Here is a 17,353-nt window from a genome sequence, read left to right as displayed (position 1 = left end):
CTGTGGGCATTCAGAAATCGAGGCATGTTTTTATGTTCAGTCCACCCAGTCTGGACTAAAATAGAAACACTTCTGAAAACTCCCAGATAATAAAGAAATCCAGAACCTGGCACAACTGGAGCTGCATTATTGAGCACAGGCTGCTCATTTAAAAGCAGAAGCAGCAAAACTCAGCAATTACTCTTTGATATCTCCAGTATTTTGGTTTCTACATCTGCACAGAATTGATTTGGGATAAATCAGTGGCTTTGCATTTTGTGTCACCTGTAGAAATGGGCAGTTCTGCCCTGCAGATGAATTGGCTGTTTCTCAAGAATGGGAAATAATTTCTTACTTTAGGAAAGACTGTTCAAAAGTGCAAGGGGCAGCTTTGTTTTAACAGGCTGATTTTACTCTTAGCAAAACCCAGCTAAAAATTAACTGTGCATGAGGAGTTATTTGCTTTAAGTTCTACAAATATGTTTCATGGTTCTCCCCTAAAACTGGGAAGATTTATGGGTATTTGCAAATGGAATCTTCAGCAGAAAATCAGGTCCCCTTTACCTGCCCTAAACTGGTAGAACAAGGCCAATTTTAATAGTCTGATTAACTGAGAGGAAAACTAACAGATATTGCAAATATCTGATAAGAATATATCTGGTTTTCACAGCAATTTTTTTTCTCAAGTGCAATCCCCAATGTAAGGGTAAGCTAAAGAAAATAAGATTAATGTGGAATAACATCTTGTTGCCATCAGCAAGGGCTGAATCCTTCAGGAATAACCTAAACTAAAAAGAACCAACCAGAATTCCACCATGCCAGAATATTGTCTCTGCATCCATCCCAAACTCTGCTTTAAGAGCAAAAACTCCTTTCCATGGACATGCTGAGTGACAGCAATGACTGAGGAATTTGGGAACCTTCTAAAAATGCTCCTTGGATCCTGCTTTCATTCTGGACTCAGGTGGGCAGGTTTTTTTGGGAATGATTGGGAATTTTATTTACATCCAAGCAACAGCCAGCTCCTTTGGATGACAGCAGTAACAGTGAGCCCTGCTCCTCCCCTGGATGCTCTGAAATCCAGGACAGCCTACCCAAGGCCTTACATTTCTCCCCAAAATGTGAAATATCAAATGTGAATCTATTAATGTGACAGCCATGTCTGTTACTACTTTAAATTTTGATTTGTGTTGCCTTGCATTGACTGGATGACTCTAAATTTGCCTCTTTTCTTCATTTTAATATCTGTTGCTCCTAAAAGGAACTATTTTGGCAAAAGGTGATTTATTTTTTCCCCTTCTTTCCCTCTCAGTGCCCTTTTTACAATGGACTTGAGTCATGTTGGATGGAAACTTCTCCATTGTATGTGGTTCTGTGGCTGCAACAATTTTGTGCTTAGTTTCAAGTGGCTGCAACATAAATAGAAGCCACACCACTTATTTTTTCATGTGGGATGGGGTATTTTTATATCTTAAAGCATGGTGAGGTATTTGAAGAACAAATTAGTCACTCTGCCTCAAGAACTGGTCTGTCTGAGGTAGGCCGCAAAATTGTTCTCAAATTGTTTACCTGGTGTGGAGCCTGCTGGGAGCAAAAATAGATCCTTGATTTAGGCTTGGTGTTTAGTTATTTAGGCTTGGTAATTCCTGGCTTGCAGTTTGGCTGCTTCTGGTGTTCAGCTGATGCCTGTGGAGTGAGGAGGTGCAGGGCAGCACCGAAACCCTTCACAGGCCATGGGCAGGGTGCATTTGGTTCTGTTTCACCCACAAACTCTTCTAGCTCCTCACCACCCTCATTCCAAAGAGCTGATGTGTAATCTAAATATCTTAAAGCCATCCCCCTGCCTCTCAGTCCTGGCAAAAAAAAGGGATTTATAGACCCTTTTTAAATATAAACCCCCCAGGTCAGCATTTGTTACTGGCTTCTATTTAATCCCACCCAATTCCTGCCCACCCAGCAAATCCACAGCCTCCCAAATTTTCTGTTCTTTTACAAAAACACCACATTCCCCAAAGTTATTAAAAGGATCACTCCAATAAACCCCAGGTTTTTAAAGCATGGAGATGGAAACACAAAGGTGGTTCCTGGGAGCCAGCTGGGCCAGGGGCAGAACTCTTCATCCACACACTTTAACTACAAAGCCATGCAAGATAAAATAAATGAAATGTGCATCTGTTTGCAACCTTTGGCCCATGTCTTCTACTGTGCTGAACATATTTCAGGAGCTTCCTAGATTTCTGAGGCATTTTCGTGAATTGCAGCACATTAAAAAAATATTATAACCTCATTAATTTCTCACAAGAACAAGAGTTATTCAGTATTATTTTTGACATCTTCAGGACAAGCATTTTCTATGACAGTGCTTCTCAGTATTTCCATGATATTTTATATATGGGACTGAAAGGAAGCAGTACAGAGCCTGGTAATTCCCTGAACCCACAGGTACAAACACAGCAATACTTGCACTTCTTGATTCTGTCTGGAGACAATCTCTTTGAAACATAACAAACTGATAAAATGTGTTGGTAATTCTCAAATCCTTGAGGTTCTACATGTGTTGGAATTCTTGGAGGAAAACTTTGTGCCTAAAATTATAGAACTTTGTGCTTAAAATGATAGACCAAGATGCTCTATTGTAACTGAATCTTCTACTATGCTGAACTTATTTCTGGAGTTTCCTAGATTTCTAAGGCATTTTCATGAATTGCAGCACATTAAAAAAAGATTATAACCTCATTAATTTCTCACAAGAACAAGAGTTATTCACTATTATTTTTGACATCTTCAGAGCAAGCATTTTCTATGACAGTGCTCCTTAGTATTTCCATGATATTTTATATATGGGACTGAAAGGAAGCAGTACAAAGCCTGGTAATTCCCTGAACCCACAGGCAGAAACACAGCAATACTTGCACTTGATTATATCTGAAGACAATCTCATGAAAATATAACAAACTGATAAAATGTATTGGTAATTCCCAAATCCTTGAAGTTCCACAAGTGTCCAAAAAACTTTGTGCTTAAAATGATAGACCAAGATGCTGTTTTTAAAATTGAATTTAAATTAAATTTTATCCTACCTGAGGCTGCTGAGTGGCAGTGGGTCTCTGAGGAGATGGAATAGGAGTTTTGGACAACATTTGGTTCATTTTGCTTACGACTAACTCGGTGATGTGCTGCCTGTCTTCAGCCTGGTGCTCCCCAATCAGGGGCATGGCACAGTCCATCACCTGCAAAATGCAACAGGACATCAGTGCTGGCAGGGAAATCCTCCTCACCTCTGCAGGAGGTGCATTTACAGCAGGGCTTTTAACAGGAATTACAGGCATTGTGTGTTCCATCAGAAAATAAACGAGAGAACAGCAACTTTGCAATGCCTTCCCCTCCCCATCTCCCACCAAAGAACCTTTCAGAAAAAGCTTCACTTCACACCTGGCCACACACCAGGGAACAGGGCTGCTAAAGAAAATGAGATTTCTCAGGCTGTGCAGTGATCTGCAGGAATTTCAGCTGAGGTTTCCTCCCTTTCCTGATTTTGGGGTTCATTCCACATTCAGGAGCTGGATTACCCCAAGGAAATGCAGAGTTAAACTTCAGCTCCCTGCCAGTTTGTGGAGTTTTGCTAGGGAGATCTGGATCCTTACTGACTCATGAAAAGCTTTAAATAACATCTTGTTATTATTGATAACCTTTTTTAAAAAGTAGTGTGGCTGCAAAGAATCAGAATTTCTACAGAGAAAGCAGGATGGCAGAGAGGCAGATAAAAATGGGCACATTTCCATTCTGAACACGACAGGTTAATAGTGCTCTGTGGTTATTTATCACACCCATTCCGATGAATAAAACCAATACTGAATCCTGCCACTTCAGTGGGTCCCAAGCACTTGTAATTTCTCCAGAATATTTGTTGTTTCTCCAGAATATTTGTTATTTCTCCAGTGTATCCACTTCTGCCACAACTGTGTTTGTTTCAGGGGAAATAAGAGCATAACATAACCCCAGCAATTATTCACAAGGGCACTGGGCATTCCTACTTGGAAAAATAACAGGATTCCATTCACTTTTGAGAAGCTGCAATTCTTTTTGCATGTGCCTCATGTGCACTCTGGTGTTTCCCACAGGTCTGGGTGGAAGAATTTTGTTATCTGAGAGGTGCTCAGGGATCAGTCTGAAGAGCAGGAACACACCCACATTGTGTGGATGGGATTTAGAGGCAGCAAAACTCTTCTCAATCCCTCAGCCTCCACAGAATATCTCCTTTATTAACAAAGAGCAGAGTTTTGCCTTCCTTCTTTTAGGTTTTCAAGGGGTTCTAGGAATTAGACACAGAAGTTGGTGTTTAAAGGGATATTTGGATTTAAAAGAACATTGCATCTTGCAGTAGCTGGGAAGGATTTAGTATTTATAAGTAATATCAATCTTGAGCTTTTCAAACTATGGTGAGAGCTGTAGAAATTCTGAGTGACAAAGGAAGATTTTGTTCCAATAATGGGATTAGCTTGAAGTCCCAAATAATTTCCATGATTCTTTTGTTTGTTCATTTACAAGATTCACTGGCATCGTGTGCTGGCAACCAAAATGCTGGCAATGTTTGTGCTGGGATTTTCAGATTTAGGAGGTCTCTGAGCTTCCTCACAGCCAAAAGGCTTGAAAATAACCCCAGAGTAAACAATGCACAATAATTGAACTGCAGAACAAATGTTTCCTTAGAAATGAATGACTGGTTTTGACTCTAGGGCCACATCAGCAGCAGAGATGTTTAATAAGTACACTGAAAGGTTTTTTAAAGTTTACCATCTTTTTTAACAACCATAGATTTGAGTGGAAAATGCCAATGTTTTCCATTAATTAAGAGAAGAGTTGATCAACCATTAAGAGTTGATATTTCTGGAGGGGTAAAATGTAACCTTGCAGGTTGAGTGGCCATTTAATATTCATTTCTGCTCACTTACTGCTATCTTAAAAATTGTATAAACATGTTAAAGATCCATTCCTTGTATCCTGAGCTGTTTTTGTGAGAGGAATTTGCTTGGTGCCAGGGCTGTGAAGTGTTAATGATGACTGAATATAGAATGTTTTAGTGTGAAAGGCATTGGATGTTTGGTTCTTCACTGCAAACCATCTGATTTTCAGAGCAGGAGTGAGGTTTGGGCTCTAAAAATCTGTTTTAATGAGAGCTTTTTTAAAAAAATATGCACCATAGGGTGTAGATGAGCCCCCCTCTTACCCAACATCAGTTAAAAGTTTCACAAGCAAAGAAAAAAACCCCTTGGTTTACCATGCACTTGCATTAAAACAATTACTTGGAATGACTGTGAAATAAATTATCTCCAATAAACCCTGCCAAAGGATTAGGCAGGATTAAGATCTGGAGGATTGGGTTTGGGCTGAATTTCTGCTCTCAAGCACTTCCACAACTGCAGGTTCACACATCAGCTTCCTTTGGGAGGTACTGCCATGCTGTGTGGCAGAACTGGTGGGAAAAGTGAAAATAAGGAGCCTGGAGGTGTCAGATCTTCATGGCCACTCCAGCAGAGAGGTTGTTTCACTCCTTGAATGAAGAATTTTCAGGCATAGTCACAAATCTGAGGCAGATTCAAGCAGATTTGGCATTAAAACCAGAGTCATTTGTCCTTATCAGTCTCTTATCACCTGGGCAGGTTTTGACCTTGTTAAAATCCTTGGGTTTGTTGCCACAGGAGCACAAATATTGTTGGCCAAAGATGTGGCAGCAGAGCACCTCTGGCACCCCCTGAGATCCAGGTGGATGCTTTGTATGGTGATTTTTGGTGTATTTTCTTTTCCTTTCACAGAATACAGTCAATTTTCATTCCTGGTACAAGAGTTAATGACAACTGTTTTATATTTTTGTTTTATATAAATGTATCTTAAGAATATTTTGGGCAACACCAACAGCTTTTAAATCCTGTGAGTGACTACAGGAATGTCAGGCTGGCATTTCCCCACCCCTCAGAAGATTTGACAAAGTTTAAACACACACAAAGCTCCCTGTTTATAAATAGTCTATTTACAGCCTGTGCTAGATTTAAAATCTCATTTAAACCCAGCCAGTTTTTAGTTCAGCATATAGCTCAGCTATTTAAAATATTGGAGTTTCCCACTAAGAGGATTCCACAGAAAAAAAAAAGGACATCTGTAATTTATAAAATCAAATACATTCCTTTTGCAGATGCCAGTAAAAACATGGGTCGCTATGAATTACAGTCCCTTAATTCGTATCTCTGTGAAATTGCATTTTTATATCAACGTATTTTCATTTCAGTGGTCAGTTCTTTGGGATGAATTTCTCTTATCACCCAGGGACTGACTGTAAATATTAGTGGGAAAGGTGAATAGCTAAAATTTGAGGTGCAAGACTGAGACTGGCCACACAAAGAAGAGAAATTCTGTAATTAGGAAGGGAAATGGGATGGGATTTCTAAAGGAGACAGAGGAATTATAAAATATCAGTAAGTGCAAAGTGATCGTGGTGTTTGAAGGAGAAACTGACTGCTGTCAGTCAGTCAGTCAGTCAGGCAGGATAGATGGATCTCCTGAGGGAAAAACCCAGGAATTCCAGGAGAAAACAGAATAAATGGTAAGCACAGGGGAAAGGGGGAATTAATTAGGGTAATTTTGAAGGTCCATGCTTGGCAGAGTGAGAAATGGGCAAAACCATTCCCTTTGGTCTGTGAACACAGCAATGCTCCAGAGCAGAAATTAGGAGAGGCTTCTGAGTTTATCAGTGATTACAGCTGGATTTGGCTCCCTCCCTGAGCTGAGCAGAGGAATTCTGTCCTGGATGGGAGCACAGGAGAAGTAGCTGAGCTTCTGAAGAATTCGAGGCCAAGAGCAGAACTTTCCATACAGTTGTGCACAAACACTGTTTCTTCATTCCCTCCGTCGGTTTCCAGTGAAAGTTTTCTTCTTGAAATCCTTTCTAAGTCAAAAACACCACTTGGGAGCTAATTGTAACTTAGCTCAGGGCGAAATGAAGCAAGTGGGAAAGACACCTGCAGCAGCCCATTTAATTTAAACAAAATTTGGGAGACTTCTGGGAGGCCACTCTGAAGGATTCTCTTCCATTTGTTCTCTTTTACTGCTCTCATCACCACTCTGAGCTTTTATTGACTTTCCCAGAGCTTTGCTTTTCCAAGAATGAAACAGGAAAGATAATATTCAGTGGGATCAGAAATATAAACAATTCTCTGCTCCTTCTGGCACTGAAACCTCAGAAGTGTTAATTTTAAAAGGGGAAAAGTCTTTATCTTTAAGAAGTTAAAAGTTTATTGGACTTGATTTGATGTCTCATCAGGAAGAAGAGGGCAGGCAGTTAAACTGCTGCATGTTGCAGGGATGTGTTAATAAAATCCTGTTTCTACAGCTTGTCTGATGCTTGGCAGCTGAGAATTCCCACTGAGGGGGAAAGAACAGACACCACAGAACAACACAGGTGGTATTGGGCTTGAATAATAATTAATAATTTTGTCAAAAATTAATAATTTTCTCCTGTTCAGCAAAACTGGAGATGACATTTTTCTGGAGAGCAGAAAACTGGTCTGGATATGTGAAGAAAGCTTGGAATTCTCCCCTAATTCCCATTCCCTTCCAGGGTGGGTGACACACAACTGGAGGTGACACTGGCTGAATGTGCCGAGTGAAAATCAGCAAGAACAAATCTGCCAATGTTATTTCACCCATTAGGGAATCTGTGTGTTCCTTGTCAGTGGTACCCAAATCCTCATTTTTTCCTAGTTTTTTTCCTTGTTTTTTCCTTGTTTTTTCCTTGCTTTTACCTAATTTTTTCCTAATTTTTTCCTAATTTTTTCCTCATTTTTTCCTCATTTTTTCCTTGTTTTTTTCCTTATTTTTCCTAATTTTTCCTAATTTTTCCTCATTTTTTTCTCGTTTTTTCCTCATTTTTTCCTCAGTTTTCCCTAATTTTTTCCCTAAATTTTTCCTCATTTTTCCTAATTATTTCCTCATTTTTTCCTTTTTTTTTCCCCGGGAGCTGCAGCCCAGGATTTCTGGACTGCCTGTCCTGCTCAGCTCTCTCGAGTGCACCATGCACGTGCCAGCCTTAATAACTTTTATTTTCCCGTGCTGAAAGAACACAAAAGGAGAAAATTCTCCCTCTCTTGGTGCAGACAGTTTTCAACTCATCATTGTAAAAACTGCAGTGTAAGAATTGTTGATATCCTAATTTTTCCAGATGTTCTGGTGGATGTGAACTTTGCAAACAGCCCCACATTTCAATGTTTTTTACAGATTCTAAATGTCCTTGCTGATGAGCATTCCCATCTCCGGGACAATTCAGCTGATTCCAGACAACAGCAGGAATTATCACACTTCCATCCACTCTTTTTATTTCTTTTTTATTTAATTGCAAGGTCTATTCTGCACCCTGATTAAAATGCTCTGCAGCTCTGAGAATTCTGGGGTTTAGTAATTATGTCTGACTGTGGCATGGAAAATCAGGGGATTTGTTGAGTTGCAGTCTCAGTCCATTACAGAATTTGCAGTGGTTATTTCATTTTTTAAAAGCTTTCCCTTTTTGCTTTATCAGTTTTTTTTTGGAGTGAGGAGATTCTGGAGATCCTTGCCCACCTCCTGAATAAAATTCTAGGAACGTGGAAGGTGCTGAAGAAATGGTGATAGGAAAGTGATGATAACTTGTTTTATGGCTACACAAAATGATATTTCTCCATAAAAAAAAAACCTCAAAGGAAATGAAAAACTTCAACTTTTCAAAATTACCTACAGCAGAAACTTCTGATTCATGAGGATTTAGATGTTCAGGGCAATATTTAGGCTACAAAAAAAGTAAAGTTGTTTCCACTTCATCCTTAATCTCCCTTTGCAGAGCAAGGTATAATTTTGTTGGGGTTCCCTTGGGGTGGTGCTATCTATAAACCTTCCTGGAAAAGCTGCTGAGGCTGCTCAGGAAAGAAACCATCAGGGTTGGCAAAATGTGCCATCCACATTTGGCTTTGTTTTGCACTCTGTGTACATTTCCTCCAACACCAGAAGACGTTCCCATCCATAGGGTTACATTTTCCAGCAAGTTTTGCCACTAATTTGGACCTGTGGCTTTGTATCATGTTTGAAACAGTGCTCAAAAATACACAGCCCTGCCTCAAACACAAATAAGGCAGTGCTCAGCTATCAGAAAGGTTTCTTTCCTTGCCTGTTTGCAATATGTAAAGGCAGATATTGGAAAAAAAAAAAGCAGGATTTCTTACCTCAAAAATATAATCTTTTCCATCCTTCCCATGTACAGCTTTAACAGCACAGATGTCCAAGCCGCCAAATATTTCAGAACAGGTGTCAACCCAAAGCTTGTACCTGTTTCACAAAAATAATTTGCTCTGTGAGTGTCTCATCAGGCTATTGATTTTCTAGAGGCTCACCTAATAACCTATGTAATATTACATTCAGTATTTTCACTTCATTAAATTCAGAATTTTCACTACATTGGATGGGTCTGGCTCCTGTATCAGGAAAATGAGTCTGAGGCACCATCCTAGATCGTGGACCAACTGTTTTCAAATGGAACCAGGCAGGTTTTATTCCTACAGCACTGAGCAAAAGGAGAAACCCAGGCAGGAAAACCCTTCAGGTGATGCAGAAGGACAAAAATATGGAATTATGGGGGTTGTGGAGCATGCAGAAAAGGGTTGTGTTCTTCATGTAGGGTTACAGACAACCACAGCACAACCCAAGTGGAATTTAAATAATTCCAAGGAATTCTACAACTCCTAAAAAGGCAATTTCTTACAGAATTGGGCACAAAAATTCTTCAGTTTATTTTGTAATGTCATGGTAAGAGACTGAGGGTGGACTCTTCACCCATCCTACCAGCAGCAATACGATTTATTTTCATTTTTTCTCCATGAATAGAGAGATTATCTGACCAACGAGTGGGTGGGGAAGGATTTATTTATGAGAAGAGTGAGGCAGTTCCTGTGATTGCTGTAGCACAAGCTCTGAGAGCCCAAAGACAAGGACACCAAAGGCACTGGGAATGTTCAGTGACTCCAGCAGGGTGGGCAGGCAGGAAATGATCCTGGAGTGATGCAGGGTGATGTCACCAACTGAAGGGCATCATTGGCTAAAAAACTCCATTTTTAATGCATTCATTGATCATGAATTTTGCTCTTGGCTCACTGCTGAGTCTAAAGCAGAGCTATTTCCTCTTCCAGCCCCTCTCCTGCTCCAGTCCTGATGATGGATTTGCCACCTCATAGTATTTTCCACAGAAAAAAACCCCCTCGCTGTAATAAACAAAGCATTTGATTTCATTGTGGGATCAAAGGAAATTCCTTGCTGGGCTGAGAGTCTGATTCATGTATAAATATCTTCAGTAACAGCATCCTTTCCAAGTAAACTTATTAAGTCACATTCTTGATATTTTCTTATATCTAATCTGTTCCAATGGAAAAGTTTTTCTTTTAAGCAGAATACAAAGAAATCGATTTGAAAAGATCCTGATGGTAATATCTTAGCAATGAAAATAACTTTTTTTTTTTCCTGTGAGAAACATGGTTTTTGTCCAATATAAGAGGGTTTTTTGGATGCCTGACAAATTCAACATCTGTAGATGCACTGGCTGACTGGACTTTTTGCATGCACTTGCTTATAAATAATTTATTCTTTTTTGGCTGTAAAATCTTGTGTATCTTAGAAAGTCACAGGGACAACAAAACTTGCCTTGAACAGTAAATATCTGGACTCGAAATGGAAACAAAACCGAGGACATTTTCTCTAAAACACTGCAACATCAATCAGATTTATGAAAGCATATTTAATAGCCCATCTTCTGCCAACAAACACAGAGCTGGAAAAATCCATTCGGGAAGAGAGGTTTTGGATGGAGCAGCCTGGAGTGTTTGAAACCTAAGGCTTGCACAGTGGGTTTGACAAAAGGTCATGGGCCCTCTTTTCCCAGAGCCAGGGGGGACAGCAGAAATAAAGGAGAAAGATAAAGGAGAAAGATAAAGGATAAAGATACAGGGTTGGTCCCAGGGGGCAATACCAGGTGTGCCAGGGGAGGTGGGCACAGTTTGGAACAGGGGTAAATGAGGAATTGTGACCCCTCTGCCTGTCCCTTCCTGCCACTTTCTTCTCTGAATTTCTGCCCTGAGGTCTGTGTCCAGCCAGCAATGCCCACCAGGCAGGGCCTTCAAGGCACTTCCTGCCCATCCATGGATGTATTAAAACCAAAATTAAAGACAAAGGGGCAATACCAGGTGTGCCAGGGGAGGTGGGCACATGTGGCACAGCTCTGTGGGCAGCAGGAGCTTTGGAACAGGGGTAAATGAGGAATTGTGACCCCTTTTTTCCCTGTCCCTGTCCCTTCCTGCCACTCTCTTCTTCTTTCTGTGAATTTCTCCTCCCTGGTGGAACCATATCCACCTTTCCCATGCTTTTGGCCCCAGCAGCTGAAGGAAGTTTGGTTTTGCTGGCTGGTGTGTTAATGGGAAAATCCCCATTCTGCTCTAATTGACTCCACTGTAAAACAGGAGCAGGGGCAGAGCTCAGGGAGCATTTCCAGCATTCCCAGCAGGAGCAGGGGAGCATTTCCCATCCCTGGCCCTGCTGTCCTGGGGGCACGAGTGGAATTTGTGTGTTCCAGCAGCCCACGGGCTGTAATTACACAGCCCGGAGCTCACAGGGAACACACAACCTCACTTTCTGCAGCGAGGTGGGAGGGAATGAGAAAGGGAAAATAATGTGGCTGCAGGCCATGCCCAGAGGGGAGAGCAGTGAGGACACAGTCTAGACAGGGCTTGGACAGCAGGGAGCTGGAATTCCCGTCTTTCTTTCTTGTTTTCACCTTTCCAGGGCAGGCAATGCTTCTGTTCCTGTGTCTCCCTCAGCTCCTAAGACACACCAAGTTGTAGGTTCCAGGCTTTAAAAAAAAGCCCCAAACAAACAGACCAGGACTAATGTTGAACTTTAAAACACCTTTTAAATTCCACTTTCACTGCACAGAGTTTAGTTCAGCTTCCACTGGTGGCAGCCTTTGGAGAAGCTGAACAGCAGAAAATCCACAGCCATTCAAAAGACTCTGAGATTTTGTTTTGCAGGGAAAAGAGGTTTATGGGTTGTGGAGCAAATGAGGGGGGTTGAGAAAAGAGTTCTGAGCTTCAAAGTGCTGCTGCATGAATGTTTTCAACTGGACTGCAGGAATTATCCAGGATAAGAATGGGAAAGAAAAGGAAAAGCACAGTAAACCAAAGTACAGAGCTGGAATGATGGCACAGGGGAAATAAAGCTTCAGTGTATCCCAGCAACAGGGGAAAAAGCCTCACAGTGCACTTCAGCGGAAATTTATAAAATGAAAAGTAAGGAGTTTGGGATTGAAAGTAGAAAAGAGAAATGGGATTTAAATAGGCAAAATAGGATTTAAATAGGCAGACTGGATTCCTTGGTTATGTAGGGGGGTGGTAGGATGTAGGAGGAAAGTTTAAAAGAGGTGTGAGACTGGTGGATAAGAGAGGGCAAATGAACCAGGAGAAATCACTGACAGGTCAGTCTGTGAAATTCAGTTTTCTGAAGGGAATTCCTGACATTTTCTGGGAGCAGATGTGGATGTAGGAACCCAGGGGCTCACATAACCCCTGGGGCTGTGGGTGTGGGTGGGTAATTCTGAAGCCACGTGGAACTCCTGCCTCTGCTCTCTCCCCTGACTGAGAGATTCCTTCTCCCCAAATGAACACAATGCATACACAAAGCACTTACTGTGACTTGTGTACCAACAATGGCATTCTTTAAAAATCCACTTCAAATCAAGCTCTGTTAATTTTTTAATTACCTTTGACACGAGACTCCACTTACTTATCTGACATAGCAATTTGTTCCAGCATGGCAGAGCCCGTGTTTGTCTTCCAGTTCCCGGATATGGAAGTTCTCCTGAAAGGGGGAAAACATTACAAAGGCAGCCAGGGGTTTCACATTCCCATCATCAAATGCCTCTGCTTCTCCCATGAGTGCAGCAGCAGTACTGACACCTTTTCCCCAGCTGGCAGCTTGGAACCGAGCATCTGAACCGTGAGGGGTTGTAGGAGCATTGTCAGGAATACATTTTGTACTGGAGGGATAAAGAGTGGCTGGGAAATTTCTGTTCCCCATTTATTTATTTAAGTTGTTTTCTAAAAACTCAGCCTGCTCTGATGAAGGGGCAGAGTTAGAAATGAGCTGGTGCCAGCTACAAAGGCACTGAATTATCTGTAACACGCTGGCACTGCAAAGGTAAATGTCAAGAAGCTTCAGCTTCTCCTTTCAGACCCACCCCACTGTGTCCCAATGCTCAAAAAGCAACACTTTTATGTTTCTAACACCTCTGAAGTGATTTCAGGTGTGCTTTGGAGCTGGATTTTGGTTCCTCCTCCAGTGTTCACTCTTTGCTATTTACTGATATAACCTAAACACTCTGTGTCAGTTCACCTTCTTCTATTTAACCTCTAAGAAAGAAAAAAATCCATGTGAAGGTTTTTTCCCTCTCAGACCTTAGGGCTGGGAAGATTCCTGCTTTGTGAGAGCTAAATGCTGTACTGGGAACAGGCTGTGCATACAAGTTATGAAGTGTTTCCAGTTAGTAAAATCAAGGGAACATCTGCAAAGCATTAAAAGTGTATCAGGCAGCAGCCAGAGCTCTCTCTCCATGTCCCATTAAGGTAATTACGAGGGTCAGTAGCAATTGTGGGGGAATGTTGATATTTCTCTGGGACCTTCATAAAATTTAAAGGTCTTCTGTGATGCCATGTCCTGTGCTGTGGAGAGAAAAGAGAGATGGGAAGGGGAAGGGGACAGAAGGGAAGGAGAAAGGGGAAAAGGGAGAAGAGAAGAGAAGAGAGAGAAGAGAAGAGAAGAGAAGAGAAGAGAAGAGAAGAGAAGAGAAGAGAAGAGAAGAGAAGAGAAGAGAAGAGAAGAGAAGAGAAGAGAAGAGAAGAGAAGAGAAGAGAAGAGAAGAGAAGAGAAGAGAAGAGAAGAGGGTGCTTGTTGAGTGCTGTGTGTAAGGAAACCTCACCTAGCAGAGAGGTTGTGTTGTGATTTCTGCTCAGTTTTTTACGGTGGTGTTTATATACATGTGCCTGCTTAAAAATTAATAATTTTAGCCTCATTACTACTCCACACAGACATTTGGCATCAGAGAGAAAATCCCACAAATCACAGTTCAATCCTCTTGCAGACTTCTCATGGGAATTGATCAGAATGAACCCTTTTAGGTGTCTTTTAGGAAGGAAGATGTGACCAAATCAGGGGAAATAGTCATCCTGAAGGCTTTTAGCCAGTATTTAGCTCAAGATGCTCAGCTGCAGTGATGGAATCCCAGCACCACTGACTGGAGACACAAAGATGGCCAGATTGAAGCCCTATTTTCCCTCCACACTGGGAAAAGCCCCTGCAGAAGTCTCCAAGTGGATGCTTGGCTGGCTGTGAGGATGCTGCGGGGGTCAGAGCAGGGCTGGGGGATGCTGTGGACACAGAATTCACTGGTGGGATCTCAGGAGATTGTGGGTTTGACACAGATGAACTCCAGAATGAGTGATCATGGTGAACTGATCCAAAACTACCCACCCAGACACCCTAAGCCCTAGAGATTATTTCTGTAATTATATATATGAAACATGCAGGTTTCCCACCCTTATTCATGTCTGATAATTGCCAGGAGCCTTTCACATCATTATTTCCTCCTCTTTAACCAAACACTGAACAATAAATAAAACAACTCCTACACCTTTAAGTGCTTTACACTTAGGCTTAACATGTTTGTACTCGATTTGGTCTTTGCAAGAAGGAAGAACTGTTTTAGAATTGCTAAACAATTCATAGTAACTTGAGCTTCCCCTTTTCCAACACCTTCCTGCTTTATTTAGTAGCATTTGCAGTATCCAATCCAAATTGCTGGGACAGGGACTTGTCATCAGAAAAATATGTAGAAATGTCTGCCTACTATTCTTGGGTAGGCAGCCTGCTCTGTGGTTTGATCCTCCAGCACTATTCCTCTGCTTGATGTGCTTTACTTTTGGTTTATTGACCTTTTGATCAAAGAACTCTAAGCCTTGGACTCGCAGTCCTGCTTTTGGAGGGGAGATTTAGATACAGAGCTTTTGTACTTCTGTTTTTCTACATGGTGTGTGACCCTTTTAAACTGGATTTCCTTGAAGTCAGCTGAACGCTGCCCGGGTGCCCAGGGCAGTTAAGTGTGTGTCACACAGCCTCCAGAGGGGCTGTGGTATTTACAGGGATCCAATCCTGCTTTTTTGGCCATAATCTCTACTGACAGACGATAAGCACCAGTGTTTGGTGACTCATGGATCCACTTAAACCACAATTTCCCACAGAATTATAAACCCGAGGCTCTTAATAACTCTCTTTAAACTACAAAAACAAATGTTCAGCTGGTATTTTTTTGTGGTGGCTCTCTAAGTGCTCTGTTCCTGTGTCACAGAGCAAAATGAGAACCAGCTGTAGAACAATATTCTACTGACATCATGTATATGTATGTGCACATGAAGAATTCTTCAGACATTTGGTAAATCTTCTCCTTTCCACGCTACTTTGTAATAACGAGTCCGTATTTCATTTTGGTATGTGATAAAGAAACTGGAGAAAAAAATGATCACTAGGCTTTTAGCATTTGGATGAACCCAGAGTTTCTGAGTAGAAACTTAAAAATAAATAAAAAGGTAGGAGGAACAGGCTGTCATTTTAACTTATTTTTGCTGTCCCTTAGGCCAACTGCTGCTTCTGCAGAGAAGAAACATTTATGTTTCAGAATGATAAATTTACCGTGGTTGACTCTTCCAAAATTATTCCTGACACTGAACAGCATTTAAATTTCAAGTCAAAAGGGGAAAAAAAAAGCAGAGCTTTCTTCTACAAAACGCTGTGGTCCAATTTCTACCACAGGGGATGAGCCCAGTATTGCATCTGGTACCTGACCATGCATTGGAGCCAGCAAGTGCTGGGCCTTATCCCTTTCCCATGCACACTAAAGTGAGAAAAATCAGCTCTGTTTATTTGGGAACGGGAAAGATGGGCATCACAACACAAGGAATCTGCCTGTCAAAGCACTGAGAGGAGAGAAAATAGAGGAAAGAGAGGAAAAGAGAGGAAAGCTCCAATCAGGCCTGCAGAGTGGCTTGGGAAGGTGTGTGGGGAAAATAGGGCTGGGAATGGGAGCAGGGCCAGAGCCAGGCTGGGAATGGCTCTGAGGAGGATCCAAGGGCTGAGGGACATCCTGGGGACATCCTGGGAATGGGGACAGCTCTGGCATGAGGGGACAGGACTGAGGGACAGGAAGGTTGGAGCAGGCTGGGAACACAGCAGGACTGGAGCACGGCATGGCCCAGACAGGGGGACGGACACAGGGGACACTGGTGGGGCTGCCAGAAAAGCAGGATGGGATCCTCAGAGAAGGGAAAGCCAGAGAAAGTCAGGTCTGACTTTCTGACCAGATGCAGTGTGAGACAAACCCACAGAACTGGAATGAGCCCTCCTGGGAAAGCTGGGGGATAAAAGCTGTAACATCTGCTTAAGGTTCTGGAGCCTGCAGGGAGAGGTGGGGAAGGCCCAACACACCTGAGGTCCACAGGGAGCTGAAATCACAGTCCTGTATTACCAAACTATGGAATATTCCAGACACTTCTGCATCCTCATGAGCTGTTTGGGTGTCCTGCCTTGGTCACTGTCCAACTCACATTCCCCACACGATGGTTTTGCAGTGCTCAGTGAATTCTGGGTTCAGAAGCACTGGGTGTCCACACTGAGGGTGGGTCTGACCCATGGGCACTGTGCTTCCACCAGATCTGTGCTCTCCTGAGCCCCTCATGTGGGACAGAGCAGGGATTTCTGAGCACTTTTGGGAATTTTGGGTTTTGGGAAGGCCAGACCTTGGATTTTCTTTCTCAAGTGCCCCCTCAGAGCCAGGTGAGGGCAGAGCAGCAGATCTGTGCCAGCAATGTCTGGGTGAGAGCTCCAGAGTGTGTGGCCAATATCAACCTAAAGAGAGAAATGCTTCCCCTTATCCCACCCTGGACCAAAGTTTCTATTTCCTCATGGCTGTTCTGATATATTTGGTTCTTAACATCAACCCTGCCTTTTAAATTATAAAACATTTTATGGATTTGCTTTAACCCAACTCCAGCTTCTCTCAGTATTTGTGGTTTGCTTGCAATTCTTTACTGATAAAAAGAACCTGACTGTACCTTACAAATGATTTACAAGGATTTTCTTGTCCCTCCAATGTTCAGGAGTTCCTTGAGAAATATCCCTGTGTCTGGATGTGGGTGTGGACATGTAACTGTGTATTTTTATCCATGTTCTGGTACATTTTCCCTGCCTCAGGATGGTAAGTGTGAAGGAA

At 42.0% G+C, this 17,353-nt stretch overlaps 1 protein-coding gene across 1 annotated transcript in view; it reads right to left on the bottom strand.

Annotated features, from left to right (window-relative positions):
- The window catches only part of SYN2 (synapsin II), a 191,060-nt gene that overhangs the window by 21,173 nt on the left and 152,534 nt on the right, over nucleotides 1–17,353 (bottom strand). The window contains exons 8-10 of the mRNA XM_064724417.1: nucleotides 12,820–12,894; nucleotides 9,222–9,324; nucleotides 3,060–3,209 (exon numbers count right to left, since the gene is read on the bottom strand). Of these exons, the coding sequence (XP_064580487.1) occupies nucleotides 3,060–3,209; nucleotides 9,222–9,324; nucleotides 12,820–12,894 (328 nt within the window). The remainder of the gene's footprint in view (nucleotides 1–3,059; nucleotides 3,210–9,221; nucleotides 9,325–12,819; nucleotides 12,895–17,353) is intronic.

The sequence above is a fragment of the Zonotrichia leucophrys genome, chromosome 12, assembly GCF_028769735.1.
Source record: "Zonotrichia leucophrys gambelii isolate GWCS_2022_RI chromosome 12, RI_Zleu_2.0, whole genome shotgun sequence".
Lineage (NCBI taxonomy): Eukaryota > Metazoa > Chordata > Aves > Passeriformes > Passerellidae > Zonotrichia > Zonotrichia leucophrys.
Note: the sequence above shows the minus strand (reverse complement) of the source record. Positions and strands in the feature narration are given on the sequence as shown.